We start from the raw sequence: 25,205 nt of genomic DNA on the forward strand, positions 1-25,205 counted from the left end.
AAACCCTTGATTTATTTATTTTAAGACCATGGGATACTTAGGAGTTGCAATAATACTTCACCTGAATTTGGTGATGGATTGGCTTCTTCCCTACGTGTCTCGTTACTCGCCGGTACCGCGGCCCCGGAACCGCCCGGTGCGACCGCAAGGGACTGTGACATTACAACTCCGTGTTCCTCACTCTTGTCATCAAAGTTTCCCATCAATGCTTTCCTAATAATGTCTTCCAGACCCAGATTACTGGCAGGATCTGCAAAGGAATGACCCCTCGAACTGACTGCACCTGGGAGAGAAAAGAAAACAGGGAAAGGTGGGAAGGGAGGCAAAAAAAGTCTCAGAGAAATTACAAAGGGATGTGGGGAAGCATCTTAGAGAGAGACAGAAAAGCGGGGAAAAAACAAATAAAGCATTCTTGCTTAAGTTCCCATTTAAATATTTTCTGAAACTTTGGTCATTTTGCTTTTCTCTACAATGCAGGAAACCAATTTTCATGTAGGATATTAACTTTTACATTTTCATCATCTTCCTCATTTACTGGACTCCCCAAAGAGTATAAATTTAAGATATTACATTACATGTGTTTTTCTGAAACACATGTTGTTTCTTTTACCCAAAAACTTACCTGAGGTAGTGACTGCTGGCAAATTGAATATTTCAGTCCCTGGCTGAGCAGTTGCTGCAATTAAAACACAACATTTCACTGAATTTTTCAGTACTGATGATCACTCAGTTATCACTCATAGCTCTACTGCACAAGACAAAACCCCCAAAAATATAGTTCTAGTATCATATTCCACCATGTCAGTGTTCATTCCTGAAACTATATTAAAATTTCATTTAACAGACATAATCATAAGGGCCAAGAAAACACAAACCATTCAGTTTCCAGACACCTTTCCAAAAAGGAACATGTATAACAGTTAATGTTGATATGAAGCAAACTACAGACACAAAGTTAATTAGAATAATGTCAGGTTTTAACATCTTTCTCATTAATTGTGTGGTTTTTATCTCTCAAATTAAGTGTTTAAAAGATTAAATGTGACAGTCCTACATACAGCAGCATTTAAAAAAAATCTAATAATATTCTGATTCTACTGGTCACAAATTATTATATGTGTTTTATGTTCATAGATTTAGATTAATTCATATTATTTGAAACATATTTAGGTCAGGACATCTGTGGATGGCAGTCACAGAAAGCACAAGCTGGAAAAATTGAGTGAAAAGGCAAGTCCTGCATACCCATGTCAGAGTCACCTCCACCAGATGAGTTCAGCTTTCGAAATATCTCCTGTTTCTTGGATTTTACCATTGGTGAAGTGTTCTCAAGTTTGGTGAAAAACGAAGGCAGGTAACTGATACTGCCTGGAGAGCGAGAGTCAGTCCTGCCAAGACCAACACGTGTCAAAGAGACAGAACATCCAAGATGTACATTTAAATCTTTCCAAAAGCAGTCAGGCAGAAACCACTAACGTTGTATGAACACTGTGGTGCTCAATAAAAATTGAGTTTGTATAAGCAGCAGTAATCTGGCAAAAAAGCCTTAATTAAAATCCCCAAGAAACTATTCATGCTTAAATTAAAAAATAATCTAAAATAAAGCAAAAAAGACTCTAAAGGTTTCCTAGCCCAAAATCCTTACATGTCTAAAGAGTGCAGTCCTGTTCCCAAAAATTCCTGTGCTCTAGCTAACCTCCATCATGGACTGTAACAACCCTGCCAGCAACTGCAGAGTGGAGGGGGGAAAAACCCAAGGAAAACTGAATCAATGTCACCAGCATGAGCCTTAAATAAGTACATTGGGTGCTACTCCTTCCTCAGCAAAGCAAATGGCAGGAGCACCCACTGCAAAGTGCATCTGCCACAGGTCTGCAGACACCAGCACTGCCACTGTGCCAGGGATCCTGGGCAGTTTGATGCTGCAGATATGGCAGAGTGACAAACAGCCCTGGGACAGGGCTGCCTGATCCAGGGACCTCCTGACACCCCCCCTTCACACCTCCCAGAAGTGAAGCTCCTTAGCTTAGTGATGTTTCAACTGATTAACTGCTCCAGAATCATGAGTGCTGGAAGCCAAGGTTCCTCCCCTCTCCACCAGGACAGTATCCAAGAAGCCAATCAGGCAGGAGAATACAGAATTATTTAATAAATACTGTAGAAAATACACCTTTCTCAAAAACCATCTCAGTTTTATAGAACTGGTACCCATGAGGAGCTTTGTTCTAACATTTTCTACCAGACACAACACAAAACACACTGAAACTGAAGACAGAACATGAACAGATGCCCTTTCACTCAGCCTTCCCAAGGCACCTCCCAACAGCAAGTTTTGGATGTTAGTGCAAAAGGATCAACTGTGATTAACAGCTTTCCCTGTGGTACCAGAGGAAGATCACTTAAAGTGCTCTTCAATAAGGACACTGTTTGCAGCACAAAGATTCAGAATAATATTTTTAAAGTTAGCTTTACACCTACCTCTGTTCAGTAGGCTCAGTTCTTTGGGAAAGCAGAAGAACATTTTCCTGTTTCTCATGAACAACCGGGACCTGAGGTGGTGAGATTGGCTCGTAGGGCTCTGAAGAGACATGACTCCTCTCTGGAGATTTTCCAGGCCTACATCCATAATTCAGAGACAGGTAAGTACTCTTAATGCATGGACAGCAATAGTTAACTCATGTAATTGTTTTCCAGTTGCTCCATAACTACTTATGTCTAGTTATATGTTACATGCCTTTAGTCTGCTTGGTGACCTCAAAAAAATGACTATGAATTGTCCATAATGACTCTGGTAAGTTTTAAGGAATTAAACATCTTCACCTCTCTAAAGACTGGAAATTAAGCAGAAATAGTGAAAGGAAAACAGTTATAAGTTATGTTTTGGAGACAAGGAATTGTCAAAAACAGTATGAGACAGATGTTGTCTAAAAATAAGACAAAAAGGTACCTTCACTTCCGATCTACATCAAGATTAATGCACTTTTTTACAGAAATACCATATCTGGGCATTAATTAAAGTTGCAGTCAAACTGAATACATGCATTACCTTCCCCTGGCCTTGTCAGACAGGTTTTCAGGTGACACTCTGGCACCTGGCCGCTGGTGGTGGACAGGCTGTGACTGTGCCTCGGGGCTGTAGCGATTTGATGTCTTTGCCCGGCTGGAAACAGGTGTTGGAGCAGGGGTGGAATTCTGGAATGTAGTGGTGGGAGGCTGCAAAGAGGCCTGAGAAGCTGCTTGGTTTCTTGCAAAGTCTTGTGTAATAATTTGCTGAATGTCATCAAAAAGACAGAAAACAGATCTTGGTCAGATATTGGCCAGAGTGTAGGTATTCACGAACTAGATGAACATGAGACTGATTGCAACAAATGGGATTATAAATCCAGATACAACATTTTATAATATCCTCAAGTAAAACCAATAATTAGAGAATTAAGTTCCAAAACACGTGTTTACATAATCAGAATACAACACTTGTCACATCTGACAAGAGGCAAGCAAATAAACCTACACAGATGTGATCAGCAAGGGTGATGAGCCGATGGGTCCTGGGCACGTGTGCCATCCCTTCTGCCTGGGAAGAGGGAGGTGGAGGTTGTTGGGGTGAAGGGGGTTCCTGCTGTGTCCTGTAGCGGTGAATTGGCCCCTCATAGGGCCTGTTTGGGTCAGCTGGTTGAAAAAGAGAAGGCCAGTCTGTTAAGCTGCAAGGTTTGAAACTTCTGTGCTTAGAAAATGTAAAAGATGAAGAGTTTCTGCATTAGATTTTAGGTATCCTGTGTGATAACCACCTCTTCCACCTTCATACACAGGCTCTACAATTTATAAGATAATAAAACTTCTTTCCACAATGCAGGTGAATTTCAGCTCATTTCTCAACTGCAATACTTTGAGCATCACCAGCAGGTAAAAAATTGTGGGCATCAACACCACCATGCATTGATTTTAAAGAATATACTGAAAATTTCTAATTAAATCAGCGATGCTGTAAAGAAACTGTGTTTAATGTGTCAGTTCTAAGACATTTGCTCTAGTTTTTCACTGCAACAACATACTTCCAACAAGAAAAATATGGTATACAGTCACTTTGATATTTTAAATAGATAAAATAATAGATAATAAGATATATAATTATAGATAATGTTGAATAATAGATAAAAGATATTTTAATTTTTTATGAATTTTTGGAGCTGGTAAATATAAGCAAGGTAACTGAGAGAATATTTGCATATGCAGGTAAACTTACTCTCTGCCTGGCTTGGTTTAGGTGTCTCTTGATAGGGCTGTAGCTTTTCTTGAGCAGGTACAGGGGAATTTGCAGGGCTAATCACCTCAATGGCATCTCCAGGAGCTTCATACCGGTGGGAGGATACTGAATGTCAAGCAAAGGTTGTGGAATAAGGGGTAAATAACACAGAAATTTTTTACTGCCCACAGCTTCCACTGAAATGGCATCAGTGAATGACAGTCAAAACGCTGTCTTTTTCTCATGATAACCATGGTGACACAAATACTTCCATAAAACAGTGTTTCAACATAAACCAAATAATTTTCAGTTTCCTGACATCTGATAAGGTTACTCTTACGATCCTGCATTTCATGCTGTAGCATGGAATCTGAATAAAGCAAACAACTCTGATTTTGCAAGAGTCTCGAGTCACTATTTGCAAAAACTGTTTGTCTATGAAGTGTTTCTACTGTGCAGGGCTGAATATTTTATCATTAAACATCCACATCATTTCACATCTTATTTCCCTGAAGGGCTAAGACAGACAGCAAAGAAGTAGATAGTGACTAAGATACGTACAACTACTGGAAGAATCTGAACTTTGAGAGCCCCTATCTCGTGCATCCTTGTCTGAAGCAATCTGTCGAGTGATGATCACATCTATGAAGTTAGCAGCAGTAATTGTGGTCTTTCCTCGAGTTCTCAGCTCTTCCTCGTACCTGGATTTAGGAGGAGGTCCTTTCTCTTTACCAGCCTCTGAATAGACTACTGATGAAGACTGTCCCTGGGACTTGCCACCAGAATAATTTGCAGATGTATAGGGGCACTGGACAGGCCTCTTTTCTACCTCCAGTGTCTTCTGTTCCAGCTGCTGCTGGTCAGTAACCACAGCTGACCGGCGGCCCATGTTCTCTTCTATCCTGGTTCCTTCGTGCTTGTTCTCTTTTGCTTTGGCAACTTCCATCTGAGGAGCAGAGGCTGCAGCATCTACCAGAGCTGCCAGGGCATCAGCAGCAGTGTTGTAACGGGAAGCTGGTAAGCCTTGAGTGATAGAGGGAGCCCCGGGGGTGAGCTGCCTGTTGGAAACATTGAATAGTCTGAATTATATCACAAGGAACAAAGAACTAGAGCCAGATCGTGGATACAAGGAAACAAAGCTTTAGTGACCCTCCTTTCTCTCCCAAAGGGACTGGTGAAAATGCACTGGATCACTTCTGATAAATCCAAGAGCAATGAGAGAGTGGGATATCCTTAACCCTGTAGTATTTTCCTCAGGCTAAATGCAGCTTTTAATAAGCTCAAATATTAGAACAGGTATCTTCTGCAACAGTAACTTATAAAACATACATGATACGTAGCTGAGCAGCAGGATCCAGAGGTGTGATTACACTTGTCCCATTGGTTCCTTGAAAAATACTGGGCCTTTGCTGCAGGATGTTTTCCTGGGTTCTGACTGACGGGGATGGGGACCGGACATATCCATGACTGCCAGGTCTGCCAGGCTGCTCTGTACCTGCAGAACACAGAGTGGAGGGGAACAAACAAAAAATATATGGATTATTCTTATAACAGTGCAGAACTATGAATCAGTGCTGTATCCTCCACATCCTTTCCCAGGCAGCTCCACCACTATGGATGTGATGGAATGTATGAAGGTTTAAATGCTAGCGTTGTGTTTACAATGCTCTAAATGACATGCAAGCTGTGCCAGTGATAACCGGGATTCACTCCTTCCCTAGGTACTAGGGGAGTACCTGAGGTACTAGGGAAAGCTCTGAGAGAAAGATCAAGAAGCCTGGTACTTGTAGAAGTTGCAATTAAGACCAGAACTGCTGGGTAACAGGAACCTGCCTGAAGTGCAGACTGAAACCGAAGTGAGTAACGTGTTAGAAAGCTGCTGTTCACAAGAGTGGCTACAGAAAATGAGCAGTTGCAGTTCTAAAAGACAACTGATCCCATGTGCACTGACCTGGTCGGAGATAAAGTTCAGCAGGGACTGAAGTTATTCTCTCCCTCTCACGTTCTCGTTCTCGTTCCCGCTCTCGCTCACGTTCCCTCTCCCTTTCCCGTTCCTTCTCCCTCTCCCTTTCCCGTTCCCTTTCAGCACTTGCAGCTGCAGAAGCTGCCAGGTGTGTGGGGTGTCCTGGAAGGTCCACAAGGTAAAATGAAGTAGCAAATCAGAGATACATGAGTGAAGCATAATTTGATGTTAACACTTGCCAACATATTCTGCCATCCACCTACAGCAAAATTTCCCACATACATTTTCATTCCACTCAAGACCATCCCTTATCTAGGAAGACAAAAGCTTAACATACAGCAACAGTGGAAGGCTCAACAGATATTTACTAAAGTAGTTTCTCTACTATTAGAAACTAGACAGCTTTTAAACCCAAATTCCACCCTTCAACACATGTAAAATGAGGTTAATGAAATCATATTCAAGTTACTATAAATAAGGACCTGACAGAACGAGGCAAATTCTGAATTTGACAGCACTCCTACTGCAACTATACAGCATATCACCAAAAAACCTTTGCTATCAGAAGTGCATGCAAAAAGCATTGCCTGAGAAAACATCGAAATGTGGCCATTAATGAAAGCTGAATAAAGATGGTCAATTATCTCAGCACATCAGACAATGAGAGAAATCACCAAACCATGAGGGCTCTTACCTGGTGACAGAGAAGCAGGATTGTAAGGCCTGGGGGGGAAGGTAAGCTGGGTGCCAGGGATATATGTGATTCTCTCCATGGGTGGGGTGCTTGTTCCTCCAGGATGAGGCACTAAGATAGTGGGAGCCATATTGTTCAGGTCAATAATTCCTGTTAGGAGGTGACACATGTAAGAATGGCCGCTCAAGGACAGACCAATGGTCTACACATTTTATGTTCTGTTCATTGGTAACAGTCAGCAATGAGTATTAGCGAAAAAATATAAGAATAAGGCAATTGTAGAACTGTATTCCAGCTGGTTATAGATCTGGCAATCAGCAATTAAGGAACACACTAAGTCAGAATTTGCATTTGTAGTACTCCCTTTAATTGCCCTTTAAGAAAATATGCTTCAGCTCTACTCAATAATTCCATATTTTACCAATTTGAGGTATTATCCAAAAATACAACAATCAGCATAGTTTTCACAAACATTACCCTTTAGGCTGTTGCTTTTGTTTTCTTTTTGAAGTTCTCATTTTGATATAATTCTCTTTTCTGAAGTCTGAAGACGAGCTAAATATGCTTCTGATCACTGGATCTTGAACACTCTTAAGTCTTACAGCCTTCCCCTTAACAACAGTGATTACAGACACAGTTTTCCTTTATATCCACAAAAGGCAGTTTGCAAATGAGTTGTCATACACGTAACACATCCACGCATCTGCACTTCCGCGCGTGCATTCAACCCACCGCAGAGCACATCCCAAACACCTTTGAAAGAGCATTACAGCAAAAGACAGGCCCACCTCTCGCTCCTGCATAGGGCAGAGCTAAAGTTTGCTCTCTGGGAGACAAGCCCCTGGTGACGTCGGGCCGCAGGTTGACCTGCATCTGCTGGGAGGTGATGTAGTCGTTGAGGATGGTCTGCCGCGTGTTCTCCATCGCGTACAGCTGGTACTGGCTCGGGTAGCCCGGGGTGGGCGAGAGCTGCCTTTGGAACAGGTAAGCAGCAGCAGCTGGGGGTGACAGAGGGGAGAAGAGAAGATTTAGGAAGCAGTATCACAGAATAGTCTGAGTTAGAAGGGGCCCACAAGGATTGAGTCCAACTCTTAAGTGAACGGACCGTACAGGGGACTGAACTGTGACCTTGGCGTTATTAGCACCAAGTCTTAACAAACTGAGCTCATCTCATATGATTCTCTATCAAATGAAACTTTCAGGTGTTTATAAAGCTTCAATGAGAAGTGCTGTCAAGTCTCTCTAGCCAGTGCCAAGTAAATTAAAACAGTATTTTAATACTGATGTTTTAGTGAATTTATGCACAGACAGAAAATGCTAAATTATCCAGATTGGAGAGATGCATTAGAGAAGAGATTTTATCAAAAACGTAAATCCTGACATTCTGAAAGTATAAATGGCTGAAATACCTAAAGAAGGTTAAAATACCTCACAGAAGTAGACTGATGGATAGGTTAAAAGGAATTCTATTGTATTTAATATCAACAGGAATAACGTGATAATTCCTTTGTGAGAATGAATCACAGTCATGAACAGAAGACTTACACAGAATACATGTCTATATATAATTATATAGAATTCTACTATAATTCTATATAATTCTATTCTTTGCTTCTGTAGCCTCTTCCATATGCTTCTTTGCATAGCTTTCCTGAGAGCTTTTAATATATTTCACAAGTACTTAACTAAAAATAATGTCTGAACTTTTTAACAACACAGAAGCAAGTTGGCAGCTCTGAAAGGAAGTTACAATATTATACAATACTAAATTTCCTGGTTAGATACCAAACCACAACAATATATATTTATAACCTTATAAATGATATCTGGCCATTGATAATTGCCTTTTAAAGGCATCAAAGCTCACAATATTTCTAAAACTAAAAAAAAACCAACACAAATGGACTTACCAGGATCCAGAGCCCTGTGAAATGGCATAGCAGGATCTAAATGAGGAGGGAGGTGACCCCTATAGACTTCAGGAGTTGCTCCTCTGTGATGAGGGTCAAAAGGACTGTGAGCCACTACAGGATCAACCCCTGGGACTGGAGATTTTGCTGGCACACTCTCCCTCTGTGTTGGAGTGAGTGTGTTCTTCCTTTCGTGATTTGCTGGCTTCCCAGAAGATATTCCAGCTAAAAGAATGAAAAATTCAAATTATTAAAATGTCTAGTTTTCCACTGAAAATTCAGTTGTAAGTGTACACTGGCTCCCAAGGAACATTCTCGAGTACCCTGCAATCTGCTACAATAAAGCACAGAGAATATTTTATATCACAAAATATTTCTGGTGAAAAAAACTATGTTATAAAACTCAGGCTGCTTATACTTGATCATATTATCTTCATCATGTAGACACCTCTGTAATTCAGGAACAGCTTCTGCTCTTAAAACATTACCCTTGTAGGTAACACTTTCACAGTGATGCATAATCAAATGAAAATTGAGAGTGAATTGCCTTCCCACTTCTGCATTACAGTAAGGTAGATTTTAATTTTATTTTAATTAACAGCTTTAATTAACACCTTACAAATTGAGAGAAGCCATTAGAATAAAAGAAAGAACAGACCTCATAAAGCAGTTTTAAATTAAAATAATAAAACTTTTTGTCTTACTCTGGGTAGGAAAAACATACCCTCACTAACTCTATTCATCATAGGTGAACTCCTGGACATTGGACTCTGATAGTTCACAGGTGTCCTCCGAGCATTTGTATCATCATAAATCCCAGGGCTCAGCTGTGATTTGGGAGTTTCATGAAGAGTTGACCTGAGGACAGAGGGACCAGAGCTGACGACCGACGTGTGCCGGGAGCGGACGGCGTCCCCGCTCTTCACATCTTCGTATTTTCCTCGCTCCACCACCTTCACGTTCTCTGGCACCATTTCCAGCTGGGGCATTCCACGGGGGAGCTTGCTTGGTCCAGTGATTAAAGATTTTACATTGTGTTTGATGGCAGACTGGCCAGAGTTGCTTTCATATTTTATGGGTGTGCCCTGAAAAGAGGAGAAAAAGGTCAGGTAAAGTTATCCTGTCAATGTTTCACTTGTGCTAAAAAACCCACACGTCCGGAGCCGACTCACGATGGAGCCTGTGAGTAACTGCAGGAGTCCACCAGTGCTTTTTGGACTTACCTGAGATATGGAGCCTTCTATGATTGGCCTGGTCGTCTGCACCATTTCAGGAGTCTTGCGACTCTCTTGGCTTAACAGGTCCTGTCTTGGGATTTCATGGATGGAACGACCCATTTCTTTTATAGTGGTGACCCCATCATATGGTTTCCCCTTAGTAATGGCTCCTTCAAACGTCCTTATGGGAGGTGACTCTCTCTTTATCTGTTTAGGGTACTTCAAACCTTCTTCAAAACTTTCAGCTGTTGCTCTTGGTGTGCCTTTTATAGAAAGAAAGGGTCACGTTAATGGTGTTAACAGCTACTAAGTCTCTTTTTTTCACAAGCAGAGTAACTAACTAACTACATGTCATAAAACTGGAATTTTGGTTTGCTATAGTCTGTGACAATATACCCTGAAGAATAAAGAAATCACCACAAAAATAATACTGAACAAACATTCAATACATTACTGAAAGCACCCCAAGCTATTTCAGATGCTGAAATAAAAGAAATAGCATACATCTTCAGAGGTCTAGGGAACTGCTAGTGTTCATTTGAAAAACTGCCAATTACCAAGGATTCATATTAAAAAGGTCTATTTTCAAAAAAGAAATGAAAAGCTATATTTACACACTAGTTTTGAACACATAATATCAGAAAGTTGCTGATTTATACTCTGATAACGTGTTTCATAAAATAATCTTGACCTTTAACACAGCTACCACTGGTAGTAACAGTTTTAAGGTTCAGAAATCCAGATTTTTGAGGATGTAATTAATGTTTGCTTCTAAACTTGCAACACCTTACCTTGCATTATAGAGCCAGACAACACTGTTCTCTCCTTTAGTTCAGCGTGTGGGCTCCCCCGAGGCAGTGCACGGCATATTAAACCTAAAATTAAAATGAACATCATTTAGAGAATTAAAAAAGTGTTAAAAAAACCACTCCAAACCAACAAAACCCCTCCTTCTCACACCTTAGAGGTTGTGAGATCTCTATCACGGCAGTGCCCAGAGGGCCAAGCCTCAGTATGTCAGGCATTGTAGCAACATGTTATAAACACCTCCTGCCCCCAAAAAATAAATCTTTCACTTCAAGTATTTGTGCTATTGCATTGTTGCAAGTTTTAACATATTTAGAAAACACAAGGTGTTTTTTACAATTAAGCTTAGCCTTTGTTCCAAAAGCAGTCACTGCTTTCCTTACACTCCACTTTCTGTGCCTAAAAAGAAAGGGGTTCATGATGGGAAGTGGAACAATAAGAAAAAAAAAAATATAGCTCAGCATCCTCCAAATTAATCAAAGTTCATATTAAATCATCCGTGAGGAGTTGAATTTACTGTTCCTACAGTAAGAATCCAAACCAAACCCTCAAAATCTCATAATATTACACAGTTTGAGGACAGAAAATGTGTCAGTGATGAGATACAGCACAAAAGTATCAGAGGAGCTTCTCATGTGCCAGCCTGAAAATGAGCCAAATGCATCTGCAACTTAAAGGCCACAGTGAATTTCTGTATACAGTCTACAAATCTCTTATTCATATTGTTCTATCTGATGAACATTTAAACAAAACAGCCTTTAAGGCTACCCAAAGATGGGACAAAATGCACTTAAAGAGTGAGACTCCATGGTTGAGGCATGAAACATTTTCCTGCATTTGTATTTTTACAAAACGATCAGAAAAGTTATATAATGGCCTGACTTGACCTCTGCAGGCTTTGTTTGATCACAGTTTATTAAAACACAGTGGTAGTAGGGATGCCCTGGAGCAGGACAGGGCAGCTGTGCAAGTCAAAGAGGTTTATTGCAGGAATGCAAAAGGTCAGGCCAGTGTGATACCGAGTGACTCTGCCAATATTTAACTAAGGGGTGTGTCACAGAGTCTGTGCTGGTGTGACCCAGAGTTTGAGCTCTATGTGACCCAGTGGGACTGTGGAGAGTCAGTCACATGTGTTGAGAGGAGGAAGTGCCACCTGGACCTCCAGTTGTGGTAACACACCAGAAAAACTAAAAGGAAAACTACTATCTGCTTCAGTCCTGTTCCCAGCACACTTTAATTGCAGCGTTGCTGCGTGGATTTGGTTAGTAATGCAAGATTTAAATCTAACTTCTCTTTTATCTGCTCAGTAGGATAATTCAAATACTCTTACATCAATGCAAAAGGTTTGGATAAAAGACAAAACACCTTGGAAGTAGCTGTTTTTACCTTCCAGCGGCGCAGACACCGGAGACTCCCGCAGCGACATCCCTTGTTTTATATTTCCTTCCATGGTATCATAAGTTCTCTTCAAACCAATTTCATGAGCAGTTCTTGGACTCCTTGTTCCTTCACGGACATTTTTAATAGCTGGCAAAATGTACAAGAGTGTGGTTAGGAAATGTGGACAATAAAAGAAAGGACACATGAATATTACATTAATGAGACCACAGGTCATGAATACTTTAACAACACAACTTCAATATAATACTGTAACATTAAATCTCAGTCTTGAAAAGATCCCTTACAGTTTGTCAAAAAATATATTTGTTTGGTTACTGATTTATCAGTATTTCAATTGAAGTTCAAAGTTAAATGTTACATTTATTTTTATTTTAATACAGGCAATTTTAAACTCGGTTGTTTAACCTTTCACAATAAAAATATTCCATGACAAACTGGAAATAAATGGCAAAAAAATTAAATGATTTAACTATATTTTAAACACAGAGTGCAGAAGATTCTTCAGAACACAGGCACAATTTCTGGATCACTGATTCTCAAAACCAGCACCCCAGTGACTGAGGTTCACACCAACCCCCTCAGAAGCAGAAACACTTCAGGTACGGATTACCAAAGCAGAACCTGCTGCAGCCTTGACTTTGATCAGGTACAGGATACAAACACTCACCATCATAAGATAAAATATGCCCACTTTTGCCTTCATAAATAACGTGGCCTTTGGCTGAAGCCTCCTCCCTGCACTTCTCTGGGCTGGTGTCCTCTGTGGCCAGGCGGGTGATGGTTCCCTTCAGTAACGCGTCGGCTGCGATGCCAGACTGGGACAGAGCTGGGGTACCCTGTGTGCAAACCCAGCAAATGTGACTCAGAACATGGGTGTTTATTTAAGAAAACAGGGAACAGTGAAGGGAAAAAAACCAAACCCAAAACCAAACAAATTTTAGATCTATAAACCCAACTACTATCAAGCAGTATGGCTTAAACTTCTGCTTCTATTATTACCTACATATGAGCAAGATTATTCGTGAGCAATTTGCTACCCTCTTACAAAATACAGAAAGAAGAATAAGAAGGACAATATTACCAAAGTATTCCACAACCTAGAACATTTACCCTATAAATACCATTAGGGGGGTAGATAACATATACCACATTCTTAATGGTGCCATTAGGTTTTATTTCTGTCCAAAGAAATGAAACTCTCTTTCTCAGAGCAGAGCTGATACTATTATCTCTGTAAGTAAGGATCCCAAACCAACCAAAACAGTAGCATTTAAAAAATGATGAGACAAAAGGCTTGAATTTACACCTTTCTGGCTTTAAATAGAATCTGCACAGGACTGGCTATAGTTGATTTTAATATTTGAACTCAGGTGTGATGCTATTTTCATGAAAGGTGCTAATGAGCCTTCAGTCAGATTTACCAAAGGCTCTGGTGTTTGTATTTAAAAAGTTTAGAGACTTATATATATGAAGATGAAATCATAGTAATGCTGATTTCAGCAACAGTGGGATTTGAACATCTGATGGTATTAAAGTCCTTTTTTCAAGGCAGTTCCTACTCTGTGATACCAATTTACTTTTTCAGACATGCAAACACATTTACGGTGATAGTTTAAAGATGCTGTTTTTGCTACAGCCTTCTCAGCAAAGGGAAAAATACCTGAGTTATGGAGCCTCTCAAAGAAGGAATGGTCTCAACAGAAACTTTATTGGTTGGAGTTCCTCTCGTTATACTTCCCTCCTGAATCGTTGTGGTACCTGATTTGAAATAATAAGATATCCTGATAAATAAGAGAAAAAAAAAAAAGGCCACTCGACTTGAAATAATTAAAAACTCTAGTGAGAAACTGTTAGTTTACACTAAAATACAGGGGAAATTTCAGCTTAAGAACATGCAGTTAAGGTAGATAGGCTATTTCCTCTTTTAACATAGTCCTTTACAGTATTAACTCAGGTAATTTTACAGGATTAATTAATGCTATTTAGTTTCTGTTCTTTTGATGTATTTGGATGTTTCACATGTATTGCTCTGCATATGCTCTAGTGAACAACTTACTTTTGAAACTGGCATGTCTTGAAACAAATATTTTTAAGTGAGCCATGCAGAGAGGAGGAGCCAGATACAAATATACATGGCCTTGGAAAACTGGGAACAGATTAATCCTATAATTTTATGATACTTATATAATCATAGAATACTTTAAAATAACACTTCAGCAGTTTGAGCTCTAGAAGTTAATTCTCTTGGTTCTCTCAGGCTCTGACAGAGTTTCCTAATCTGTGTGACTTCCTTTACCTCTCACCACACTTTCATGCTGTGCCCGGACCAGGAGCCCCTCAGGTTGGGAATTCTGGCTTCTGGGAGAGAATTCTTCTTGTTTAATATAGGGCAGGGAAGCTATTCAGGAGAATAAAAAGTAAAAGGTTGGGGTTTTTTTATTTTCCTTTAATTATGAGTCATTAAACAGTCTATATAAAACACATGTCTGTTTTTCTTACCAGATTTGGCCGAGTCCTGCTGCCTTGGCAGCCCAAGAGATATAGAACCCACTGAGGGCTTGGCAGTTTCTTGGGCGTAGGAAGCTTGACTGTGGGATGTTAAGTAAGTGCCAGGTGTTCCCTGGAACAACAAATATATGTTAATTCTTGTTTCTGGAATGAAGATTCACATCTCTATTTAGAGAATGCTAAAACTACTACGATCCTATCTTGAAATTTTACAGCACCCCACTGCAAAGTCTCAAAGCACAGAGCACCAGGAGTGCAGTGTCACTGGTCACCTAAACTGGACATCCCTGACCATGCCCCCAAATATAAATAACTGCAACATGTTCTATTTTCTAAGGCAAATGTAATTCCTGGACTTTTAATAGTGGATTGTATAGGTAGGTCTGAAGGGTTAATGCTGTGAATCCATAACAGAGCACAAGAAGTTAAAGGTTGGAGAAAGGGCAAAAAAATTGATGTAAGGCAGATCTTCAAATAATAATTTTCTTACTTGTGAGATTGAGCCTCCCATGATGAAGGAAGGTTTTTCTGATGGCACACTTGTTTTGGAGGATGGAATGAGGGGTGGTGGAGGTCTGGTGGGTCTGGTTGTGGGAAGGCGGACTCCTTCAGGTATGTTGGTTATCACCTGGTGAGGTGCTGGTTGGAGAACTTGGGGGGGAAAAGTGAACATTAAATATTACAGTGTATTTATGCTCTATGAGCTGTCAGAGAGGCAAGAACAACAGAAACAGCACAGCTCATCTGACAGTTTCTATGTGGAATTGCCTCACAATACCCAAAAGCTGTATTTACACTCTGAAATCCATTATGTCCAAGTTTTTTGTTGTTTTCCCATTTTTAAAGAAAAGTCTTATTCTCTAAATGGAAGGCACCTGAGTCACGTATAATCTAAGCTTCTCTCATCTGGTCATGACATTATACTCTGAAGGGAAAAGCAATAATCCAAGTTTCAGAATTAAGATTTGTCAGTTATTTCACTGTTTCATAAAACATTCAGACTATAATATAGAGCAATTACAGTCAGACACTAATGCCAAGGATATCAGCAGCTTTCCCTTCTCCTCAACTTCACAAGAAAGGCCATCCAGGAATATGACAGTATTTGTATTAAGATGAAAAACTGTTTATGCTGTTCTAACACTTTTCAGATCATCCTTTAATGAAATACATGTCACGCAGCTCAGGCAGCAATAAAGAACAAAAATACCTCACTGGAGCTAAAAAAATACTGAGCACCTATTTACATGCACAGAAAACAATGAGTTTTCTTGTGTTAATTCCCAAAGAGTTTGGAGAACAATTTGATCCTACATCAAGTCCAGCTTCCAAAGGAGGAAGATGCTTTGCTCTGGTGTGTGACAATCTTTACCTGGTGGGACACTGTAACGGGCTGTGTTCATCTCAGGCTGGGGAGAGGCTTTGTTGACTTCCCTTGGAGACAACCTGTAGGGTGATGCCGACCTCGTTGCTGTGTTTTGCACTTGTGCTTCCTGCTCTATTCGCTTGACCTCAGCATAAGGCATGTAGGCCACTGGTTTTCCTGTGAAGGTTGAAGTTATAAGAAAGAAGAACCCTGTGTTAGAAATTGGGAGTCAAAAGGTCAAATTTACAGCAGTTTCAACACAGGGCCTACTCCAGTGCCAGAGACACTCATCAGGTACAAATGTTTCCATTAAAAAGTAGTATTAAATTTAATTTAATGTGTTCTTCTGTCTATACTTCTATATCCAAAGCTTTCTCATACTTTCTCATACTACTGTGAAAAACAGTAAATGAAAGCTCTACTGTTGAAAAAGACTTCATTTAAAGAAGATTCCTTTCCAAATCATGTGTATCAACCAGGTTTACATTCAAGTTAAACAAGACTTATATGCCAGTCCCACCAGACAGAACTCCTCCTTTCTTTGTTTGCTTGCCCAGAGAAATTTGAGATCAAATTTCAAATACCGATATTGCCCATAAAGGGAAAAACCATTTCTTTTTTGAATGTAGGAAGTTAAAAATCCTGTATCAGAACTACAGAAATTTCTTCTATTTGGCAATGGACAATTGAAGAATTCAAAATAACGAGCCAGAACAAGTCTGCTCTAGCTGTAAAGTTACATCTTTAACCTCCACAGTCAAAGAAAGGTGGCACTAATCACTCCATAACAGCCTTCTAAAGGATCTTGACTATTTTAATCATGGCAAAGCCCTGTGTACGTTGTCATAAGCCAATTCAACTTCTTCCCAGAACTTTCCCACACTTCATAACACCCTCCTGCCAATGCCAAGAGTTATTCATGCAGTAAATGATACTTCTGAGCAACTCCAGACTTTCCACCTAAGAAACACCTTCCAAACCCCACAATCTTACCCTCCTCTCCACAAATCTACAAGCTCCCTTCTCACTATTTTAACAGGTAAAAAAAAAAAGGGTTATCTTTCTTTCATTTTACTTTGGTAAAAGTAATTAAGGTGAAGCATTTTCATAACATAATTTAAAATCATTATGCATTTAAATACAGAATATTTGAGTTTCAAAGAGCACAATGGTTTAAGTTCATTATATTGTGTGGGCAACAGCAACAACACGTGAGAATATAAAATCTAAAAATGCAGAATTATGCAACTGTGATATCTCTAACACTGTAACATTCAGCACATGAATCTTACTCAGTGACATTGTACAGGTTCCTTCAACCAAGAGCCACCACAAAGGAACAGTTAATTATCAGTACACTAAACTTCCATTCTCCTATGAGGCACCAGGGTAACACATGTACATAAAACACAGGGTTATCCCAGGACAGGTGTGAGAACACCCACCTTCCCACTCAACACTAGGGCTCTTGGAAGGGCCACAAGGGCTCACAGCGCTCCGATATTCCAGATCCAGCTGCTCCTGGCGCTGGCGCTGCTCCTCCAGCAGCGCTGACTCGTGCATGGCCTTGATGTGCCGCTGGTACAGAGCATAACCACTCACTGGGGTGCCAACAGGGACAGGGCAGGGGCTGCAGGAGACCTGCAGGGATGGCAAGGTGTTAACATCAGGTACATCAACACAGGAGCAACTGTGGAGCTCAACTCCCCCACTGCAGCAGCTGCAGTCTGAGTGTTTCAAACAGCCCACCCCTGTTTTTAAGCTATTCCTTTCATATACGGTTGTACTTAATCTAATTTACCCTCAACATTATGATAATAAAGCAAATTATATCTTTCTTCATTTGTTTCGTGGGGGTTTTTTGTGGGTTTTTTTTCTTCAGTTTTAGGGACAACAAACACTCCCATACCATGGGTGGGATGACAGCAGCTCGGTGGTGAAGCTGTTGCAGGTCCATCTGCCCTTGTTTTATTGTGGATGATACCAGTATTGACCCAGTGGGATTTAACAGTGAGGGCTTTGACTCTCTGCTGAAGATACTGGAGAAAGGGATAGATGGGAAAAATATCACCAAAAGGATCAAGATTAAACACATTAAAAAAATTTCAGGCACAGCTCTCAACTTCAAAAAACCAACATATTTAACGTGCTGGATAAATAGCTGAAAAAAAATCAGATTGTTGTGTTTTGTCCCATAGCACATCTGGTAGAATAGGCAACAGATGTTGCTGTATTTTCATAATACACAGAAATACCAAAATAAGTGTTAGAATCTCCCTAATCAGCAATTTATGTATGCAGTACTACAACAATGCAACCTTTTTTATAAAGAATGCTTTGGAAAATCACCACAGTTACGAAACTCTAGATATATTTAGTCCACAGAAAATAAAGTAGTCTACAGCACTCTACAACAGAATAATTTCACATGGAGGGCTAAGACATTTGTGGAAAGATGATGTCTGAAGAGGCAAGAGAGCACAGAAAGAAAACCTGCACTCTTCCAAAGACCACATGCACTGCAGGACACTGGATACTTTTGACATTTAACATCTCTCCCTAGTACTGGGTGTATATTAAGGCCAGTAAGAGGGAGGGGGCATTGGCTCCAAAGCTGCACTGGGGATACACAGGAACTGCACCAACAGAATACTGAGAAGACTTCAAATATCCTTCGTGGTGACAGCCATTCCCAAAAGATAAATGGTTCCAAAACTCTGTCACCACAGACTTTTGCCTTACCTGCCTTAGCAGACCCTTCTTTCACCTTTTCATTAAAATTTTAAATCAGTATTTCCCTCTGCTGCACTTCCAGCAAAGACCCCTTAGAAATTCTTTCCCTTTCTCTACCGATGACAGTTTTTGGATCACTATCAAGTAAAACCACTTTTTAAACAATTTCTTAAAGATGTCAGTATTTGAACACTAAACAGTTGAACTCACCCCTGTCTGTCAGGTTCTCCATCAACCTCCTCATCAGCACTACAGGTGGCACTCGAGTCGTTGTCAGAATGGGATTCTTGCCTTGCTGTGTTAACTTGTTGTGACAGACTGTAATCCATCTCCTCCGGTTCGGACTTTTCCTTGGGTTTCTCCATCTCTCTCTCTTTGGTATCACTCTCTATTTTCACTTGAATGTTCTCTGGTAGCCTCATTTCAGTCTCTACGGGTTCTACTTTGGTATGAACAGGGAGAGTAATCACAGGCTTGGCTTCAGCTGCGTGGCTTCTACTGTCAACCTCCATGGGCTCTTCTGCCTCATTGTTTATTTCTTCCTTAACCTGTGGCTCAGGGTTCTGAGTTTCAGCTGTTGATACACTTTGGGCTGTTAAGGAGGGAGATGTGCTGGCTGCAGGTTTAATGGCAGATTCTTGCTCTGCTGGGGCCTCAGTGGTTACCTTCGGAGCAGCACCTTCAGATGGAGCTTCTTCACTTGGTTTAGCAGGTTCTGCTGGAGTTGGAGATGGAGCACTTTCTGTATCAGAACTATTTTCAGCACCTGGGGAAAAAAATGTTTTGGCATAAAGATCCAAGGTCAATGAGATCTAACAAACTGGGTGCAATAAGGATCCATCAATTTTAACCTACCCACCTGCAAAACAATTCATTTTGACTTCTTAAAGAAATGGACAATTTGCTGAGTTACACTCACACCCACTGCGACTAAAAAATACCAACAATTGAAAACCCAAATCCCCAACACTTAGTCATATTCTCTCATTCCTTGTTTACGAATTCTATTGCCTATTGCTCTACAAAAGATCAGCCAAGACTGACTGATGTTGAGTGCCTATAATTATTAGCAGTTGCAGTCAACAAATATCTATAAAAAAAAAACACAACAAAAAATGAATTTGCTTGTCTGATGCTTTACTGAGACTATCAGCTACCAAAGGTTACACACATTTGATTCACCTTGTTTCAACACTCTAGATGACAGCATAATCAAAGCATCTCAAAACAATAAAGAGTAAAATCTTTAGGCTGCTCAATACTAAGAATGCTTTTGCCCCCTGACTGAGTTCCAGTTGCTGAAATCCAACTGAAAGGCAACATTTGAACAGCACATCACGCAGTGGAACCCAGAGTTCTGAGCATGTAACGGGCACAAAGTTTAGGTTCCTTTCTGTGCACACACAAGTTTCCTTCCCAGAAAAGTTACCTTCACTGTCTTCTGGGTTCTCTTCTTCATTAGATGCTTCAATATCTTCATCCTCCTGAGCTGACACAGTCGAAGCCACGCTCTCACACTGTGACACATCTCGTTCCTCACGGGGCCTTCGCGAAGACTGAGCAAGACACAGCATGGACAAGGTACTGAGAATTTGCCAGTGTTATTGCCTTTTACAGGCATTCTCATCTACCAGTCTGAGGTTGCAACGAAAGACAGAGAATCTCTATTTAGCACAGTCATTCACAAGGGGAAACTCTTTCAACTTCAGGCCAGCTTTTGCTGCTCCTGATCAAAAACAAGTTTGGGAAGAAATCACTGTCCCATGGTGGGTCTGGGGGACAACAGAACTGCTGCAACAGACACTGATGCTCTTCACTTCAATAAGAGAAGAACAGGATAACACTGCAGTTTAGAGGACTCCAACACACAGGATTCTACTTCAGATGCCCCAAAACTTTCAGTTTCTGGACTTCTACCAACTCTCCTGCTCTGTTTTGTAAGGTCAGTGATTACTGTGTGTCAAGGAACTGTTCTGCAGCGATGACCTGAACATCTACAGCTGCTGATGTACTGATGAGGAATGTGGATTTCAGGGCACCAAAGAACTCTTCAGGCTTGACTGTTTTATCTGACAGAAAACTTTCTATTGCATTTTAAAGCAAGAAGTGATGAGTATCACAGGTCAGTGAGCACCAGCTGCCCTTTCTAGGAGATTTATGTCACAACACAAAAACAAGTAGAAAAGGAAACAAGTGGCGACTGCAGAACAGTGTTAGTGAAGTGTGATGAAAGACTTCAGAAAGGTGCCAAGTTTTCCCCTGCAAATCATTCAATGCCCACTGCACTCACCTTCTGTTTGTGCTGTTGGAGGAGGCTGTCCAGGTTGTGTCTCCTTTTATAGTTGAAGTAGAAGTTCTTACACTGAGCTTCGCTTTTTGTCCCAACCATTTTGGCAATTGCTGCCCAGTTTCGCCCATGTTCCACTAGACCTGTTCAAACATATAAGAACCAACAGTTACTATGATAAATAACTCAGCTATCCAAACCCAAATCAGTGGAACAACAATGCCTGTGGGGAGGTAAGATTAAGAACTGCTGTCCTTAAGAGAACAACACCGTGATAATGTATTTGATAAGGACTTATGGGGTGAAGAAAAGCTGTGTCAACCTGAATGTCTGCTTAAGAAGCCTTCAGCTTAACTCTTTGCTGTTGCCAACATGTGACACTTCTGCAAAAATTCTGATTTTATGCATAAAATTCACAGGTAACAGTGTCTGCTAAATGCATAGTCAAGTTTTAAACTACATTATAGCTTTCCTGTTAAAAGAATGGCTTTTACAAAAATTTCTTTTGTATCTTACAAACTTGTTACCTTGAAAATTGTCATATGACAAACACCTTCTCATCTGTTCCAAAGTCTTCTGTGGACCAAGTACAATATCAGACAGTTCTAAGTAGCCCACATGAAGAGAGTCAACATGAGTCTCAAAAGATTATTTTGTCTGTTAAAGATGTTTGATTTTCCTTTTTTCTTTAGAAAAAAAATCAACAGCAATTTTCAAATCATTCATTCAGCCTAATGTTGGCAAAAATCACAGCAACTGTATTCAGTAATTCAGTAAATTCTTGAAATTTTGTAAATACAAGTATCCAGAAGGAAGTCAAAAGCTTTACAAGCTTTACCTTTCTTAGCAACTTCCATTTCTTCTTCTGTCCAGCGGGATGTCTCCACAGGCTCTGTAGAAGCTGAAAGAAAAACAAAGACACTGAGCAGAGAAAAGAACAGGATTCACTATTATAGCACCAATTATGCATCCCATAGTCAACAAATCTATTCACATTATGGCTTGCTCAAGTCACTTGGGAAAGCTGTTCTTGTCAGAGGGAAGCAGTAAATCTCCATTAAACCAAGTTAGAGATATAGGAGGAACTACCACAATCTCAGCAGAGAAAACTGCTCAAAACTGTTCTGTCTACATAACTATGATTAATTGTCTGTCAAGTAAGTGACTTAGCTGTATTTATCACTACAATTTTATTTAAAATGTCAATAATTACCATCAACTACTAAAAGCAGCAATCCAACATGCTCTAAGCTAGTTCAATCCTGTTTCACTGACTGCTGCAGAAAGGACTGGAATGGTTATTTATTGGTGAGTGGGTGTCAAGAAATCTACTGTTCTTGTATTCACTGAGTCCCCAGTTGGACAAATGGAGAAAAATAAAAGAAAACAAAAAAAACCCAGTAAGTAAAAACAAGCAGGAAACTAACAATGATGCAGTGCAAAGTGCTTTTCATTCATTCCTCTGGATTTTATATTATCCTGTTTAAATTTCTGAACAGCACTGACCTGCACCAGCCTCCATTTCCTTTCCATAAAATCTACCATTACACACAACATGGAACACAGACCCTGCACCAACTTCCATTAACAAACAGCAAAAGTGGGGCACTATAAAGTATCTGATCCACCAAAAAGCTATTTTGGATTTTCCAGAAAACCCTGCAAAAATGGTTATAAAATGAAACAAACTAAAAGCAAAACCCCCTATTGCCTCAGTCCAGCTGCTGACAAAACCCACTGTACCAACTGAGCAAGAATGCCCACCAGTCTCTGATGTTTAGTTATACAAGAACTCATTTGTCCACTTACTCTGTTCTTTAGGATATTCTGAATATCTGAGCAACAAAAGAGTTGTTACAAGCTCTAGAACAGCACTGGCCTGTAACTACCCAGCTAAAGCACAAGGAGTAACAAACTTTGCCACAGCAGAGCACTGCAAGAAAAAAAAAAAACCTGCTCTGCCATCCTGGATAATTATTTACCAACCACAGAATATTCTGGTATTTCTGCACCACCACAAATTAAGTCAGCCTTTTCCAAAATACAGCCAGAGACTGCATTGTGTTTTTTTAAGCATATGAGCCAAGAAAATAACATTTTATTCTAAAAAAGCCTTTTGCCATCCAATGCAAAACCAACGACTTGCTAAGCTCTATTTCAGCTTATGAAACTCCCTGAAGTGCTCAAATATCAGACCTACTTATTCAACAATATTCTCTGTGAGCTACAGCCTGTAAGTCAATCTGTGCCACAGGCACCTGGAGCTCTACAGACCCGTCACGAACCCGCACAGAGAGAAAAGGTGGTTACCACAGAAAGGCTGAACTGCCTTTTCTCCCCCTCACACGGTTCTGACAGTCATCTGATCACACATACACTATTCATGAAGTCACGCTCGTGAAGTTCAACAGTTCTGCACAGTCACAAAATTATAAACAGGGCTAAGAATAAAGATGTCATACTGAACAGCAAAAAAGAAGTGCACTGCGTGCCCGGCAAACAGCCCCGTGCCAGGGAAGAGCCTGACGAGCAGATGGGTCCCCGTGTCCTGTAAATGCTACTCACAGGGTTCTGGTGGGGGTGGGAGAGGCGGAGGTGGTTCTTCAGTGGCTGCAGCTGCAGCAGCATTTGCTTGTGCAGCTTCATTTGTCATTGATCTGGTGATTCTGCCCTTACGCCGACCTTGGCTGTTGGCGGTTTTTCGGCCCCGAGGAGCCGCCTGCTCCCTTTCCTCAGTTTCCTCTGGTGCAACTTCAGTTTTGTCCTTTTCTTTGGTATTCTCTCTGGGAGTAGTTACAATATGATTCAGTCACATTCAGAGAGCCACTGTGGGCCGATATTCCTGAATATCAATGTACAAAATACCCCAAACTACCCCCAGCAAAACTCCACGAACCCAAAATATGCCTTCAGTGAAAGAGAATTCACTTACTGCCCACAACTTTGAGTTGCTGGAGAGTAACAGAGATATGTGATATTATCAACTTCAAAGAAAACATGAACACTGTGATAGAACATATCAAAAAAGCCCAAACCAACAAGATGCAGAGATTATTACATGCACAAAAAATATAAGCCCATTGCTTTTTCCACCAGTCTGATTAGGTCAACAAGACAGAAATGTGTATGTCCAAAAAAATATTGTTTAATGCACAAAACCCAACCTAAACAGAAATAGTTTTAGTCCAGATTTCACTGTCAGGCTAATGCAAATCCTGTTCTGATCTTGGCAAAAAACTGCAGTCTAGGGGGGAACGATTGTATTTCAGTATATATACACTTACTTAGATTCCTCCTTCTCATCCTTCTCCTCCTCATCTTTCTTTTCCTCCTCTTTTTTCTCTGATTTGTCTGATTTTTCCTCTTCTACCTTTTCTTCTACCTTTTCTTCTTGAGAAGGACGAGCAATCTGTTGCTGAAACAAAATGGGATTTAGGTGGTAACTCGATCACAGAAAGGTGCAGCAACTTGGACTCGGAGCAGCACAAACTCTGATGCTGCCTCACCTCCCACTTGATAATTTGGTTACAGTCACTGCACAGTGGTCAGTGTAACAGTAGAATATCTCTGCCAAAACCCATCACACCTCTCTGCACCCTCAAACAGAACAAACACAAGGCATTGTCTCCCAGACTTCAGAAGTCCCCTCAGCCACAGAATGTCCAGTTTCTATGTATTAACTATACATCCTCTCCATTTATTTTCTCTTATGTGTCTTCTGCTCCACTCAGATATGATATTTTATGTTATAAATTCTCTGGAAGTAAAGGCTGCTTCTGCAGCATGAGCACAGAGGTGACCATGTACAAGGAATACACTGGCTGTTGTGCCACACTAAAAATGAACAGCTACGTTTTAAAAGTGCTCAGGGAGGTCTGACAACGTAGTTAACGGTGTCGCTCCTCTCAAATTTTATTTTTAACTTTGTGCATTTTAAAATAGTGAAACATGATCTCTTACAACTTGGGAGCAGAAGGTCTTGTAGCACGAAAATTATGACCAGCTCTAAGTCAGCTTCTCAAAACTGTCATTAGCAATTAAGGAATATAATTGTTAAAAAAAATTGGGTGAGGAAT

At 40.4% G+C, this 25,205-nt stretch overlaps 1 protein-coding gene across 3 annotated transcripts in view; it reads right to left on the reverse strand.

Annotated features, from left to right (window-relative positions):
- Positions 1-25,205, reverse strand: part of NCOR1 (nuclear receptor corepressor 1) — a 61,316-nt gene that overhangs the window by 3,454 nt on the left and 32,657 nt on the right. For all 3 annotated transcript variants that reach the window (XM_027660106.1, XM_027660105.1, XM_027660107.1), the window contains 31 exons: positions 24,414-24,544; positions 23,695-23,912; positions 21,968-22,030; positions 21,133-21,272; positions 20,272-20,398; positions 19,053-19,608; positions 18,019-18,148; positions 17,555-17,750; positions 16,116-16,286; positions 15,234-15,394; positions 14,735-14,855; positions 14,532-14,633; positions 13,896-13,993; positions 12,903-13,071; positions 12,221-12,361; positions 10,819-10,902; positions 10,034-10,290; positions 9,535-9,895; positions 8,811-9,035; positions 7,689-7,898; positions 6,901-7,050; positions 6,195-6,368; positions 5,573-5,738; positions 4,805-5,301; positions 4,244-4,369; positions 3,512-3,669; positions 3,047-3,270; positions 2,479-2,616; positions 1,246-1,388; positions 623-676; positions 62-283 (listed from right to left, as the gene is read on the reverse strand). In XM_027660106.1, coding sequence (XP_027515907.1) covers positions 62-283; positions 623-676; positions 1,246-1,388; positions 2,479-2,616; positions 3,047-3,270; positions 3,512-3,669; positions 4,244-4,369; positions 4,805-5,301; positions 5,573-5,738; positions 6,195-6,368; positions 6,901-7,050; positions 7,689-7,898; positions 8,811-9,035; positions 9,535-9,895; positions 10,034-10,290; positions 10,819-10,902; positions 12,221-12,361; positions 12,903-13,071; positions 13,896-13,993; positions 14,532-14,633; positions 14,735-14,855; positions 15,234-15,394; positions 16,116-16,286; positions 17,555-17,750; positions 18,019-18,148; positions 19,053-19,608; positions 20,272-20,398; positions 21,133-21,272; positions 21,968-22,030; positions 23,695-23,912; positions 24,414-24,544 — 5,713 coding nt within the window. The remainder of the gene's footprint in view (positions 1-61; positions 284-622; positions 677-1,245; positions 1,389-2,478; positions 2,617-3,046; positions 3,271-3,511; positions 3,670-4,243; positions 4,370-4,804; positions 5,302-5,572; positions 5,739-6,194; positions 6,369-6,900; positions 7,051-7,688; positions 7,899-8,810; positions 9,036-9,534; positions 9,896-10,033; positions 10,291-10,818; positions 10,903-12,220; positions 12,362-12,902; positions 13,072-13,895; positions 13,994-14,531; positions 14,634-14,734; positions 14,856-15,233; positions 15,395-16,115; positions 16,287-17,554; positions 17,751-18,018; positions 18,149-19,052; positions 19,609-20,271; positions 20,399-21,132; positions 21,273-21,967; positions 22,031-23,694; positions 23,913-24,413; positions 24,545-25,205) is intronic.

The sequence above is a fragment of the Corapipo altera genome, unplaced genomic scaffold (assembly GCF_003945725.1).
Source record: "Corapipo altera isolate COAL_440 unplaced genomic scaffold, ASM394572v1 271, whole genome shotgun sequence".
NCBI lineage: Eukaryota > Metazoa > Chordata > Aves > Passeriformes > Pipridae > Corapipo > Corapipo altera.